General features: G+C 33.3%; 1 protein-coding gene, 1 long non-coding RNA gene and 1 other non-coding gene across 3 annotated transcripts; 1 reads left to right on the top strand and 2 right to left on the bottom strand.

Annotated features, from left to right (window-relative positions):
• Positions 1-1,132: 1,132 nt before the first annotated feature.
• On the bottom strand, positions 1,133-3,463 carry LOC146906996 (uncharacterized). The gene is made up of 2 exons (XR_015019580.1): positions 2,894-3,463; positions 1,133-1,475 (listed from the first exon to the last, which is right to left on the bottom strand). It is a non-coding gene; the product is annotated as an uncharacterized LOC146906996 (long non-coding RNA).
• A 3,603-nt stretch (positions 3,464-7,066) lies between these two features.
• On the top strand, positions 7,067-7,138 carry TRNAR-UCU (transfer RNA arginine (anticodon UCU)). The gene has a single exon. It is a non-coding gene; the product is annotated as a tRNA-Arg (tRNA).
• A 4,451-nt stretch (positions 7,139-11,589) lies between these two features.
• LOC146906994 (disease resistance protein RUN1-like) lies at positions 11,590-13,749 on the bottom strand. Its single transcript, XM_085725375.1, has 3 exons — positions 13,286-13,749; positions 11,878-12,898; positions 11,590-11,830 (listed from the first exon to the last, which is right to left on the bottom strand). The coding sequence occupies exons 1-3, from the start codon at positions 13,747-13,749 to the stop codon at positions 11,609-11,611; spliced, it is 1,707 nt and encodes a 568-aa protein (XP_085581501.1). The 3' UTR covers positions 11,590-11,608.
• Positions 13,750-13,953: the final 204 nt, after the last annotated feature.

Here is a 13,953-nt window from a genome sequence, read left to right as displayed (position 1 = left end):
ATTAGTCAATTTTTTTAGATTTTTTGATTATTTGTTCGCAATTTCTTATGTAAACCTCTATAAATGTGTTGCAAATTTTTTTTGCCCGGGCTTTACAATAATCCTGGCTCCGCCACTGCTTCCATCGCTACAAGAATTCCCAAAATTCAACAGTAGGTTCCGATCCGTGAGCAGTCTACTATCCACAAACATACCACTGTTATTGAAGAATAATAACTCAGACACCAAACAATAAGAAAAAGCATGAACTCTCAGATAGCTTGCAATGCAAGTTATCCAATTATCACGAATAATTGCCTTATAACTAACTTCCAACTCATCAGTTAGTAACATGACAACTTTTCCCGCATTTTCCTTCTTGTGGTAATCAAGCATGTATAAGATTAGCTAGTTCACATTTTCCCTATAAATTGTTGTATCCTCAATCCTCATTGTGAAATAACAAGTTTAGTTTCCACAATTCTCTTTGCTTGTTCATCTTCAACCTTGAGATTCTTTGATTTTCTTCACAACTGTCCAAGACATGTTGCGTACTTATTGGAACACCATGGAATTTTCTTACCTTCCATATTACTCAAATAGAAGCAAACCAAATCAAAGATGTTCTTTTGTGTAGAACTGCCACTACAAGAAATGTTGCATTTTGCCAGGGGCAGAAGCCTTGGCAAAATACAGAAAGCCTTGGCAAATGGACGTTCGCCAGGAGTTTTGCCAGGAGCAGAATACCCAGCAAATCTGCTCATCGCAAATGACCCTGCCAGGGCTTTAGCTCCTGGCAAATGCGCTCCTGGAACAGGCCCTGGCTCAACCCCTAGAAAACTGTGTCTGCATGATTGCAGGCTTTACTGACGTATTCTGGTCAATGCAGGCTTTTGCAGATGATCACATCATTAACCCCTGGCAAAATGTGTACGATTTTTTTTTAAAAACTTTTTTTAAATGTTTAAAAAATCAAAATATTAAAATTTAATAATTAAAACAATTTTAAAATTAACTTCAACAAATTATACAAATTAACTTCAACAAAACAAAAACACAAGCCTAAATACATATTACAAAATTACAAGATATAAACAATAGTATAACATCATTCATTTATGAATAAAATAAATTATGACGGAGACATCAAACATATTCAATTATTTTTATATATGATTGCAACAACACAAATGTATGGGGACTATAGAACTCCATTGGTAAATAACAAAGTTGATTTATTAATTGAAATAGCTACAGAAAAAGGAAGAAAATATTAACTCAAAATCATTGCCTTTGGATGTGTACCAAATCAAGTGCTTCAACTCTTGAGTATTAGATGTCCATATCAGTCCAATTGCATACGAAAACTCTTCGAATCCTCATAACTGTGGTGCATCAGTGGTGCATAACTGTGTTGCGATGTGTTCTATGCGGGAAGATGGTATAACATATGTTTAGGAAGATCCACATCAATTAAGATCATGTAGCGTATCCTCCTGTGCCAACAAAACCAAATTAGAATGAAATTCAGGTACACATAGATAAATGACATGAAAAAAATATCTAACTTAAGGTTTAGTTCAAGTTTAACACATGAAATTCAGGTACACATATATAAATGACATGAAACAATGCAAAATTACACAAGTTCAGTGATTCATGAGCATCAAAATACAAGATAAGACACAAGACATTCACAAAAATTCAGTTTTGTACATAGCAGTGCATTATTTAGAAGTTAGCACAATCTGATATAATCTCAGATCCTATCTCTGCAATATTGAAACGTGCCTACCATGTTACATCACTATGAAACCTATAAGTTTATTATAAAGAATTTGGAGCCCTATGCTGCAAAGACTTGTGTGCTTAAGGTTTTGATGAAGATGATTAAGTGAAAGTATAATGTAAGCGAACCAACCTCAAACTCAAAATTCAGTGACTGATGGAATAATAACATAGTTAGGCCAAAAGCTAAAATTACCACATTTGATGGATTAGAAATATAGTTAGGCCTAAAAAGGATTAGGTGTGGGAGCCTGAAAGTCAACCTCAGTAGGTAAGAAATGAATAACATGTACCAATCTCTCTTCTTTTTCTTCCTTCCTTATATTGCAAATCACCCATCCTACTTTCATTACAACAATATTGTTGAATGCATACCCTCAAAGAGGTACATTACAAACAAGTTACAACACTGTTCTTTACTGAAAAACATAATCTAACCAAACATAATCTAACTGAAAAACATTATGCCACTGAATATGAAAGCACACTTCTGTCAGAGTGGCAACAGAGTAAATCTGTTTTGCTGTTATGGATCCAAACCCTCAATGACAGCATTTACTAATTACCTTGCTCTGTATAATCTAAGATTTATATATTTGGTTTACATATGAATCCTCCTCATCAAAGGATGGATTCTCTTTTCTTGTAATTCAAACGACGATAAGTCGTACACAACTTAACAAAGACACGAAAACTAGAACAAAGTACAAGAATCAATACATCAAATATTGAATTCTTCATATTACTTTGAATCCACATCACTTTAAATGTGATTTTACTAATACGATTAGTTACCATTACTAATTTCCAACAAGTTATCCCAACAAAAGCATCAATTCAAGGATTAAAGTTCAATCCACATCAAAGTCTACACGTTATCAAATTCCAAAGAAAATTGTTTATGTCTAAGTTACTCTAAATTATGATTTTCAATGATACAATAGTACCAAACAAAACCCAAACAACAACCAATTCTAATATATCCCCTTGGGCCTTATTAGGAAGCTTAAAAATCATCAATTTAACAAAAATAACATGTTCAATTAGTGTATCTAAGCAAAAATCCAAAAATAAATATAAAACTTCTAAAATATAGTGTAGAGAAGAGAAAGAAGAGAGAACTCACCAAGAAGAAGAATAGAAAGGGATGAAAAGGCCGCAATTGATTTTTCCGACGCGATGGCAGTGATCTCCGGCACGGTGGTTGCGGGTGAAAGTTCTCCGATCATGAAATAAACCAAGGGGTTTTGTTGCTAACATCATGAGGAAGAAGATGGTGGGTTTGGTTTCTCAAAAAGAGGATCATAGTGACTAGAAATTAAGAGAGAAGGTGATGATTGGGGTTTTTCAAATCTAACTAATCGATAAAATAAATGAGTAGTTTTTGAAGAGGGGGAGGAGAGGGTTTCAATGGTGGCTGTGGTGTGGTGGAAGGAGGTATGATGGTGAAGTTGTGGTGGCTGAAAGAATTGGGAAGTGGGGTTCAAGCAAAAAGAAGAAGAAGAAGAAGTTGCAAGCCAGCAGCAGCAGGGAGAAGAGTATAAGGAAAGAGTATTTTTGACAACAAGGGTAATAATAATAATAATAATAAACAAGGGCAACCCCATGTTTTTTTCACTGCAACGCCTGCATTTTCCTGTTCCCTCTTTGAATTTGATTTTGGGCCTTAAATTTTGCCAGGGGTTATTGAAATTTGTGAGGGGCTTACCCCTGGTTCACGAAAAGGTGGTCCCATATTTTGCTATGACATTTTGCCAGGGGCGTCCTTGACATTGCTCCTGGCAAATTTGCCAGGAGTTCTTGCTCCTGGCATTGTTCCCTGGCAATATGCAACATTTCTTGTAGTGTGCCTCCAAAAAACAATCTGTTAAATTACTCTTTGATGTTATCTTAACTTATACGGGTGTAGGTTCAACTCACGTTGTCGACATGAAGATGTCATTGGCGGATAATCTTTAAGTATCTGTGTCAGAGTTCATTGAGTTTTAAGATTTGCACTGCCTCTAGTGAGCCCCGAGTCCAACTCACCTAAATTTTTGTTCATAAAAATAAAATCACTAATTTCAAATGAATAGATGTTGCCATGTTGGTGTGCCTAGTTAACAAACTGTGTTACTATAGGTAACAAAAGTTTTTTTAAAAAAAACATTTTGCTAAAAAAGAAACTTGAATTTTTCAAATACATATGATTAGTTAGTTTTATTGAAGAAAAAAATATGAGTAATTGAAAAAGGGTATAACTGACGAATGGTAGCTTAAAATATTAACCCAACAGTTAATTAAGAACAAAAAATAAATATCATCTTTAAAAAAGAAAATTAAGTATCAAACGACACTAAAAAAGAAACGGATGATGTCATTTATATTGATTAAAAATTAATTAAATATGGTCTGTTTATTTTTTATTTTTTTTAGGGAATAAATACGGTCTATTTTTATGATAAAACTACAAATAAAGTGTCAAACTAACAGAAAGAGTATATTAGTAAAAAATAACAATAATAGACTATGATTATGAACCCTCTAAGATATCAGTTAGGGTTGCGATCTTAAAACTCAAACAGCACAACATTTGTAGCAGCAGAGCTCTGAATTCCTTCCTAATGAATTCTCTTCAACCAAACTCACTGAACTCCAACCAGTCCGACTCTTGTTGTTTTGATGGATTCCCTTTGTTTTTGTCATGATTTTCTTGGAACTGATTTTATCATATGGCAAATGAAGGAATTTGAAGTTGAAGAGTCATGGACTCAGTTTCTCAAAATTAGTTATCAGAGTCTCCCAATTGATTATGATGCCGTTAGGGGCTTCGTCTTGTTCCCATTGTGTCTTTCTGATGATGGCGATACGCTTATACTTGTATGGGATGAAGCTGAGCAGGCAATTTTCTATAATTTGAGAGCTAATATAGGAGAGAAAGCTAAAAACAAGGAATATGTTGAAAGCTTGGTTTCGACTAGTTGAAAGTAAGTTTCTTTGCAACTATTTACTTGTTTGAAGTTATGTCAATTCATTATGCTGTTTTAAAATTCTTGTCATTTGGTAATAAATTTATTCCCTTCGGTCTGTTGAACTTCTTTTAGGATAGGGTTTAAGGTATGGTGAAATTTCAAAAGCTATTTACTACACATCGTATATCTCATAATTATTTCATAGGAAAAACTTGAATAAGTTTTTTTATTTTTCTTTAGTACATAAATTGAATTGGGAACAATTTCTTTCAGGCTTAATCAGCATACTACAAGTATCTTGATTGAAGTATAATTGGTGATATGATGTTTGCTGCATTGTCAGTTGTTACATTGTTTGTCATGTTTCAATTATTGAATTGGTTTGTTTCACAATTCAATACCTTTGATGGGATTGTGGCATGATGATTTGGATTTATAAAAACCCTTTTTTCCCTTTCCTATTAAGTATTAACAGTCACAAGAGTATGAACTTTATTACAAAGAAAAAATTGGCAAGTCAAACACATTTTCGAGCCTGCTTATCACAGTCATTACGACGATTTTTAATATTGCATACCAGAAAAGCAGATCTCGACATTACTCGCCGTGTTAATAGTATGTATGTGTTCACCGATGGGGCTAATCTAGGAAGAGTAATTTTTGTACTCCTTGGCAGAGGGTGGTTAGGAGAGAATATAGGCTCCCAAATCCTATGTAAACGGCTGGCAGTTTTTAGAATAGAAGATTAAAAACTTTAGATATGTCATTGTGGGAATTTACTTAATTTCCTGTTAAAAAGGTTTTCATATATATTGAACATGCTTTGGCACATTATTTCCTAAAATCAAGCTTGATTTTTGGGAACATGAAACAAGAAATGTTAAATTCTGCTCTAGTTTGTGTAGCTTCTAATGCTTTTTTCATTAACAAACTAGTTTAATTTTTTTTTTAGAAGTGGTTTGTGTACCATTCTTTTAACATATTGTAAGATCAGGAGTATATGCCAGTTTCCTGAGAGGTCACTTGGTAGCAAGATTCTCTCCTCAACCTTGTGGTTCTCGGTTCAAGACTTGGCATCTCTAAAAGAAAGATCAGAAATATATATATATATATATATATATATATATATATATATATATATATATATATATATATATATATATATATATATATATATATATATGGGTTTTGCTAGAAGACACCTTTTATGAAGGTGTCTTTTAGCAAGTTATTCTATGAGTATTTGCTAAAAGACACTAACTAATTTATATGGTGTCTTTTAGCAAAGTTATAACTAAAAAGTGGAAATCACACCTTGAGGTGTGGATTGCTATAATGAGAGGATGAGAGGAATTAATCTGGACCATTAGATCAAAATCAATGGCTCACATTAAAACTCTTATTGTGGTGACTTATGTGCTTTAATATTGCTCAATTTCTCCATCATCCCTTCCTTTACTCATTTCCAGATTCAGTTTTCTTCATCTCCTTCTTTACCGTATTCCTCCTCCATTTGGTTCATCACTAAAATACATTTCTAGTTGTTCTTTCATTAATTTAACAACCAAATAATCCAATTTAAAAAGTAATATGAAAATATAATAATCCAGAACATCAAAACTTAGATCCAAAAACGAACAGGAACAGCGCCGACAAACTCCGACGATTAGGAACACCAACGACGAGGAGAATTCTAACCACTTCACTATCACCTTCACAAATAAAAAGACCCATTTTTTGGGTTTTTAGGTTAGGGGAAATTGAAACGTGAATTTGTGGGTTACAAAAAGGCTTAATTCTTAATTCGATTTTCCAAAATTATTGAAAGAAGGTGTGTTCTTAATTCGTCCTCCAAGATTGAAATTGCCTTCATAATTCTTTAAAAATTGTAATTTTTCTTTCATATTTCTTTTCATTGCTTGTTTCCTGCATAAATGAAACTAATGTTTATGGATTACAACTACTAAAATCATGATTAGATGGAGCTCTTTCTTTATCAAGAAGAATGGGTCTTTAAAGAATTGAGAACACTATACAAGAACTGGGAAAATAATTTGATAACACTGAATCTGAAAAGGAGGAAGTTTAATGGGCGTGAAAAAGAAAAGGAAAAAGGTAGCACGTGCAGATCTTTGAAGGAAAAGAAAAAGATCAGTGAGATTGAAAAGATTGGGTGTAAGTGCATTGTTTAATCACTAAATTAATACCATCCGTTGATTTTAATCCAACAGCTGACAATTAAGTCTCTCATCTCTCATTATAACTACTCCTCTCACTTGATATGCCCTATATATATATATATATTCCTTTTCACGAAAATTTCGTGAAAAGGAAAAGAAAAAAGAAAAGCGTCCATTGTCTAATGGATAGGACAGAGGTCTTCTAAACCTTTGGTATAGGTTCAAATCCTATTGGACGCAAATTTTTTCCATATCAATTTTATTGCAATTGCCTATATATTAATTATATTCGTATCTTTCTAAAAATATATTCTGAATTTATTATCTTTATTATTTTATTATTATAAAATTCTTTATAAATATTTTAATTTTAAATTAAATATTTAAAGAAAAGATAGTAAAAGATACTAATTATGAATATAATAAAGGTATGAAATTTTTAATCAATAGGAAAAGAAGTTCATGACCCGTAGGCCTTTTACCTCCACGCGGCATTGCTCCGTCAGGCTTTCGCCCATTGCGGAAAATTCCTCACAGTTGAAAGTATTTTTCATTTTTTAGATATCTTAGTCCTAGCTAAGGTTGACATAAACCTTTATGCAGAATAGGATTTTTATATCTTGAATGTAGAAATTATCTAAAATTATATGTTTATTCTAACTTGATGTTTACATAAGATGAAATGCTAGTTAGGAATAATGCATATTTCTGGAATTATTGTTTCCTAAAAATGAACAACATTGTTTACTTCAAGTGTCTATTATCTTTTTCTTAGCAAGCAAAACTAACACAAATTTTACTACGTGAAAGTAGAAAATGTTTTCGCAAAGTAAACGGGGCCTAAGTTTTTTATGTTTAGAAATATATTACAATCAACCGATTTATGATCATCTCGGTTGATCTAGGGACAAAGACATACTCGAGTTGTTGCCCCCTCAAGGTTTTGATGAAGTGCCGCATGTAGAGCCATATGTTTTTCTGCTGCTGTTGTGACTGTGTTTTTCTCATTATATGGAAGATGAAGGAATTTCAAGTTCAAAAGTCATGGACATAAGTTACGTAACACTAGTTATCAGAGTCTTCAAATGATTGTTTGAATTTATTATGTTATTAGCTTCTGCTGATGATAACTTGGATTCTATTATATTGTTATCAGCTTCTGCATGAGAATTACCACACAGTATATCTTCCATTATTTCAAGGAGGGAAGTTAAATGAGTTTTTTTTCTTTCTTTGGTATACAAATTGAACTTTGAACAATTACTTTCATGCTTAGTTAACGTGCTACAAGTTTTTAGGTGAAGCAAAATAAGTCATATGATGTTTGCTGCTATGTTACATTGCTTTTTATGTTTCTGTTAGTGATTTTGGTGTGTTTCACATTTCAATACCCTTGTTGGACTTATGGTATGATCAATTTGGCTGAAATAATGTTTTGATGGTGTTTATTAATATTGCAGTCTAGAAGAGCACACATGTACTGGATATCAGCAAGCCGTTATCAATGTCAGCTATATTGAATCGATGGTTGAGGTTATTAGATTGTCTCTTTAATTAATTGAAGTACTTTATGGTCATTATCGAATGAGTATGGATCTATTGAATGTGCGCAGCTTTTTATAAGTAATTATCATTTGCTTAATTGTATGCTTATCTTGTCCAATTTTTCAAATTCTCACATAAAGCCTAATTTGGACGCGAGAATTGTAAAATGGACGCACAACCAAACATGCAACAAATCTCATACAATACTTTCTTATTCAACTAACTATACCATGCCATGGAATCACAAATCACAGCATAGAATACTTTGCAGAGAATGAAAATCAAAATGCCACTGCAATAGCAATCTTGAATTCCACAATCCAACGAGGTTCCAGAACTGTGCATTCTAAGCATCTGAAATAACAATCCAAATCAAATACAGAAAATACAATTAACAAGGGCAACATCCCAAAAATAAAAAATGTTACCTCACGATGCTGAATGAAAAAATTAATCAGCTTAATTACAATTAAAACATCTTCGAAGAGCCAATATCAGCACTGTTCAGAGTGGCATCTACAGCTTCAAATACCAAGGTTATCGTCAAATCCGGCTTCATACATAAGCTCTTATCAACAACAATCACCATTTAAATTTTTATACCTTCAGGAAGTATATACTTCATCTGCACTAGAACACACTGCAGTCACTTCCTTAATCCATCAATCAAATGAAATATCCTCTATAGTCTAAAATTTAACTGCATATGGTGCGCTTTAATGTTGTCAATTGTGGATCGCGAAAAATATCATTTTGTTCAAATTTCTCTGCGCTGCATATTGTAAATGATTGTAAATAAACTCTGCGCTACACTACATATTGTAAACGGTTGTGAATAAGTAGTGTATCTTTACTATTATTAGTAGTAATATTTTATTTTTATTTGTAATTTGTATTCAACCCATTAGCTCATTAAGTTATAATAATTTATATAAAACAAATTAGTGGTTATACATTATTCATAACTTGAAATAAATTATTATTCATTTTTCACATAAACGTATAAACATCTACTATATATAGTATATCCAATAGAAACCAACATTTTACAGATCAAGTCTGGCACAAACTTCTCCAAAAAATCAACTAGTTTTCACTTCTTCTACAGAGAGATGACAGCTAAATCGGATTGTTAGCCAATCAGTTTATCAATAATAATCAACAAGAAAACATGTGTATTCCAAACTGTTCATAATTATCTTCTGCAAGAGCTCTCTAGTGATAGGAGTGATGTGGTTTTGACAGAATTTAATAGAGTAAAACCACAATAATCTCACCCACTAATGATGGAGATTTTTCATGCCTTCCCTTTAAACTAGCATTGTTTGGAATGGTTTTCCTAAAGAGTGACCAATGCTATCTTCTTCGTGCATTGACAAACCAAGTTACATTAGCGGAAATCATTTGCAAGAGAAAATTTTTTATAATCATTTGTGAGAAACATATTCTAAAACTCTCATAAAACTAGCCATAACAGTTTAACATTCTACACTACAGGAAGAAAGATTTACAACAGTTTGGGTAAATGAATGATATACTTACTTCAACATCCCGGGTGCAACACAATGTTAGCATCATTTATTGGGTTACTGAATCGAATATACTTCATGTTACTTTCCTCTTTCAATACATGGAAGATTGCATTGGGCTCACATTTGTTCGCAGTTCCGGAGACAAATATATCCTTCGTGTCACTGAATTGAATATCCTTCATGTTACATTTATCTGAAAGTTCGCAGTTCCTGAGACAAATATATTCTACATGTGAAGACTGCATTGTGCTCACATTTGTTCTATACTCGATGGCAAATCCGACCAGCATTGACTTCGCAGCAACTCTTTTGGTAAATCAACATAATAGTTATGAAATGGAAATGGCAACGGCAATTCTTTTGGTAAATCAGAAAATGTTTCAGGTGGAGTAAGATTTTGAAATGGAAACGGCAATTCTTTTATGGGAGTTTCATCCAAGAGAAGTCGTGGTATATCTCTCCCAATATTTCTGGAAAACTCTCTAGACTTGGACAACATGAACGATTGAATTGTTTCAACGAAGTCAACCTGAGCGGTGGGATACTCCGAAGCATGATGCAATATTCAATATTCAAGAACTTAAGTTTATCCAACGACACATCCATCACACATGGAAAACTCTCGAGACTAGTACAACATGAAAGGTCAAGTGTTTCTAGTGAATCCAACTTGAGAAGTGGAATAGTCCTTAGCTTGACACAACTTCTAACATTCAAGGTTTTAAGTTTATCCATCAATCCATCAACCACAGGTGAAAAACTCTTGAGGCTAGTGCAGTGTGAAAGATCGAGTTCTTCTAGAGAACCTAACAATCTGAGAGGTGGAATAATTCTGATTTTGATGCAACGTATAAGCCTCAAGATCTTAAGTTCTTCGAACAATCCATTCACCACGAGAGGAAAACTTTCTAGACTACAACAATGTGAAAGATCGAGTTCTACCAGTGAAGCCCAATTGAGTGGTGGAACACTCTGGATTTTAGTGCAACTTATAACTCTCAAGATTTTAAGCTTACTCAAAAAACCAATCAATCTGTCAATTGTAATTAGATTCCTACAATTTTGAATTGAAAATTCTTCTAAATTTGGGAGACCAGACATGTCAGGTATTTGTGCTAAAAGTTTACAGTGATCAAAATTTAAAACTCTCATATTCTTGAACTTCTGCAAAGACAAAAATGGAAATAGAAAAACATGAAAACAAATAAGAAATACATGAATAATCTTAAACTAGATTTATTAACATAAGGTAAGTGATATAAATATGTTGCATTTACCTTCTTGAAAAAGGTCTCCCACTCAAATTGATTTGATGCAAGGCAAGAGCGAAAATTGCATATAACAAGTTCCTTCGGATAAAAATGAGATGGTACAACTGATGAAGGATAAATGCACCATTCCAGTACTCCTAAACTATTTGGAAGATGTTTGGGACTTTCAGAAAAATCAACATGCTTAATAATTAGTGTTTTGAGATTTTCCATCTTTTTGAAAGCTTCTCCATCCCATTCTACTTCAATCCAACAGTCAAAATGTAAGCTTTTCCATCTTTTTGTAATAATGTGACAACTAATAACATTTATAATGCATAAAACCAAAAGGGTAATGTGAGCATTAGTAACATTAATCAAAGTTAAAGATGAAAAGGCAAACCATCCATATTATTGTAACTCATCTTATTTTCTTTTAAAACTTTATTTATATCTTTAGAGTCCCATAGCCTACTACGTTTTCCAGGATCTTCCGGTGATTCTTGTCTAACAATCTCTTTCCCCATATCCTCTACCAAATCATGTAATGTCACATTACCAGTCTCGCTTATTTTTATGAGAGATTTTTCCACCAACACATTAATGTGATCTTTCATGATTTTATGAGAGATTTTTCCGCCAACACATTAATGTGATCTTTCATGATATCACCATGATGAGCATGAAGTATTTGTTCAACCCTTGTCAATTTATATCCTTTGAAGCAACATGCAATGTCCAGAAAAACCAACTTCTCTTCTTCCTGCAAAGCATCAAAACTCAGTTGTAGTGTCGTTTGGATCTTTTTATCAGGAACCCTTTCATAACGATCTAGTGCACATTTACATTGCTCTATTGTCTTATTAAAAAAATGAGAACCTATGACTTCCAAAGCGAGTGGAAGACCAGAAGCATATGCTACGGCACGTTCTAAAATATGCACATAACCTATAAAACCTTTGTCAGACTTTAAAGCTTTCAATCTAAGCAGTTCATTCACTTCCAATTTTTCGGTATGCATTTGTGCTAACAAAACATTCGTATAGCTTGGACTAAATTCATTTTTAAAAGCTTTCCATCTAACCAACTCAAAAGCATCTTTGTCGTTCAAGCCCTTCACCTCATATGTACGGCTAACCCCATGACATGTTGGCAACCGTTTGTCTCGAGTCGTGATGATGATTCTACTCCCAAGGCCAAACCAATCTGATCTTCCAGCAATAGCCTCTAATTGCTCCTCCTTGTCAACATCATCTATAAGCAAAAGAACCTTCTTTTGTTGGAGCCTATGTTGTAATATTGAAATTTCGTGCCTAACACTTGTTATCTCAATGTTATTTCCAAAAATATGAGACAGAAGAATCTTTTGGAGATATATCAACCCAATTTTGTGTGAATTTTCTCTGACTTTTTCAATAAAGCAGGAACCCTGAAATTGAGGGGCAATCAAATTATAAACTGATAGAGCAAGAGTTGTTTTCCCCATTCCACCAATTCCGTGGATCCCTACCATGTTGACTTCATCATCAAACCCAACATTCAAAAGCGAAGTCACATGTTGCTTTTGCGGCACCAGTCCAACTGGGTAGTCACCAACAGGTAATGCAACGAGTTTTATCTTTCTTAACACTTTTTCAACAATCATTCCAATAAACTCATGCCCATACCCCTCCCTGTCCGATAAGAGAAAATATGTCATTCAAGTGCATATGCCTATGTTATTTACACTTATATATTAGGCTTAATTGGTAAAAGACATAAATAATGATAAGAGATTTACTATCGAATAGAACCAATCTATTTTTTGGATGGTAAGTGTTAAAGATTTAACTGAACATCTTACAAGAAGTGAGTTTAAACTTTTCTGTCAATGATCCCAAAAAAAGAAAAAATCTGTCAATGAGAAGACAACGTTGGTAAATAATATATAAATACCTCTATAAACTCTTACAAATCTTGGGACTCGATTCATCTAAACTATTACTTTCTCCTTATTTATTGTAAATCAATTCATCTAACTACTCCACTAGAGGAATGAAAAACAAAAGATAGAAATATACCCTTTCTTGTAATGAAACCCAGACAAACTAGCAACTTGACGAAGAGACGCCTTCCATTTATTATTCATGTTATGACTGAAGCTGGCCTCATGTTTATCCATCGCTTCACCATAAGTCCTTTTCAACTTTCTTACATCAGAAGGATGCACCTTATAAAACACTGGCAAAATGGAATGACGTTTATCTTTGATGGAATCAAGGATCTTAGAAAGTTCTTGTAAGCAAAAGGATGAAGAACCGTAATTTTTAGAGAGGACAACGATGACGATCTTGGATTCATCAATTGCCTTGAGAAGTGATGGTGTAATTTCATCTCCTTTCTGAAGCTCGTCGTCATCCATGAAAGTTCTGACTCCTTTGTTATCAACAGCTTTCTTGAGATTGCCAGTGAAACCATAACAAGTATCCTCGCCTCTGAAACTAATGAACACGTTGTACTTGAATTCTTGATTAACCGAAGCCATGTGAACTGTGAAGTGAAAAAAGGTTAGACTGATGAAATATGCAGCAAGTGTTGAATTAAATTCAACACCTAATATATTTAATGTACGTTAATCACTACATTTGTTTTTATCTATCATTATTTGTTTGCCAAAAATGTTTAGCCAATGAAACTTTCCGATGGCAAAACGTGAGAACGCGTTTTTGACAATTAGGAATTGGAGCAA

The sequence above is a fragment of the Medicago sativa genome, chromosome 7 (assembly GCF_051527215.1).
Source record: "Medicago sativa cultivar Bolivia chromosome 7, Bolivia_mono, whole genome shotgun sequence".
Lineage (NCBI taxonomy): Eukaryota > Viridiplantae > Streptophyta > Magnoliopsida > Fabales > Fabaceae > Medicago > Medicago sativa.
The sequence above is the reverse complement of the archived record's forward strand: the minus strand, read 5'-3'. Positions and strand labels throughout refer to the sequence as shown.

What these genes read in the sequence shown, in the direction of transcription:
- LOC146906994 (XM_085725375.1), bottom strand. Translation starts at nt 13,749, where the DNA reads ATGGCTTCGGTTAATCAAGAATTCAAGTACAACGTGTTCATTAGTTTC. An exon ending in GGGTTTCATTACAAGAAAGG is followed by an intron (nt 12,899 to 13,285) that starts GTATATTTCTAT and finishes CTTATCGGACAG; the next exon opens with GGAGGGGTATGGGCATGAGT. An exon ending in GTGATATCATGAAAGATCAC is followed by an intron (nt 11,831 to 11,877) that starts ATTAATGTGTTG and finishes ATGAAAGATCAC; the next exon opens with ATTAATGTGTTGGTGGAAAA.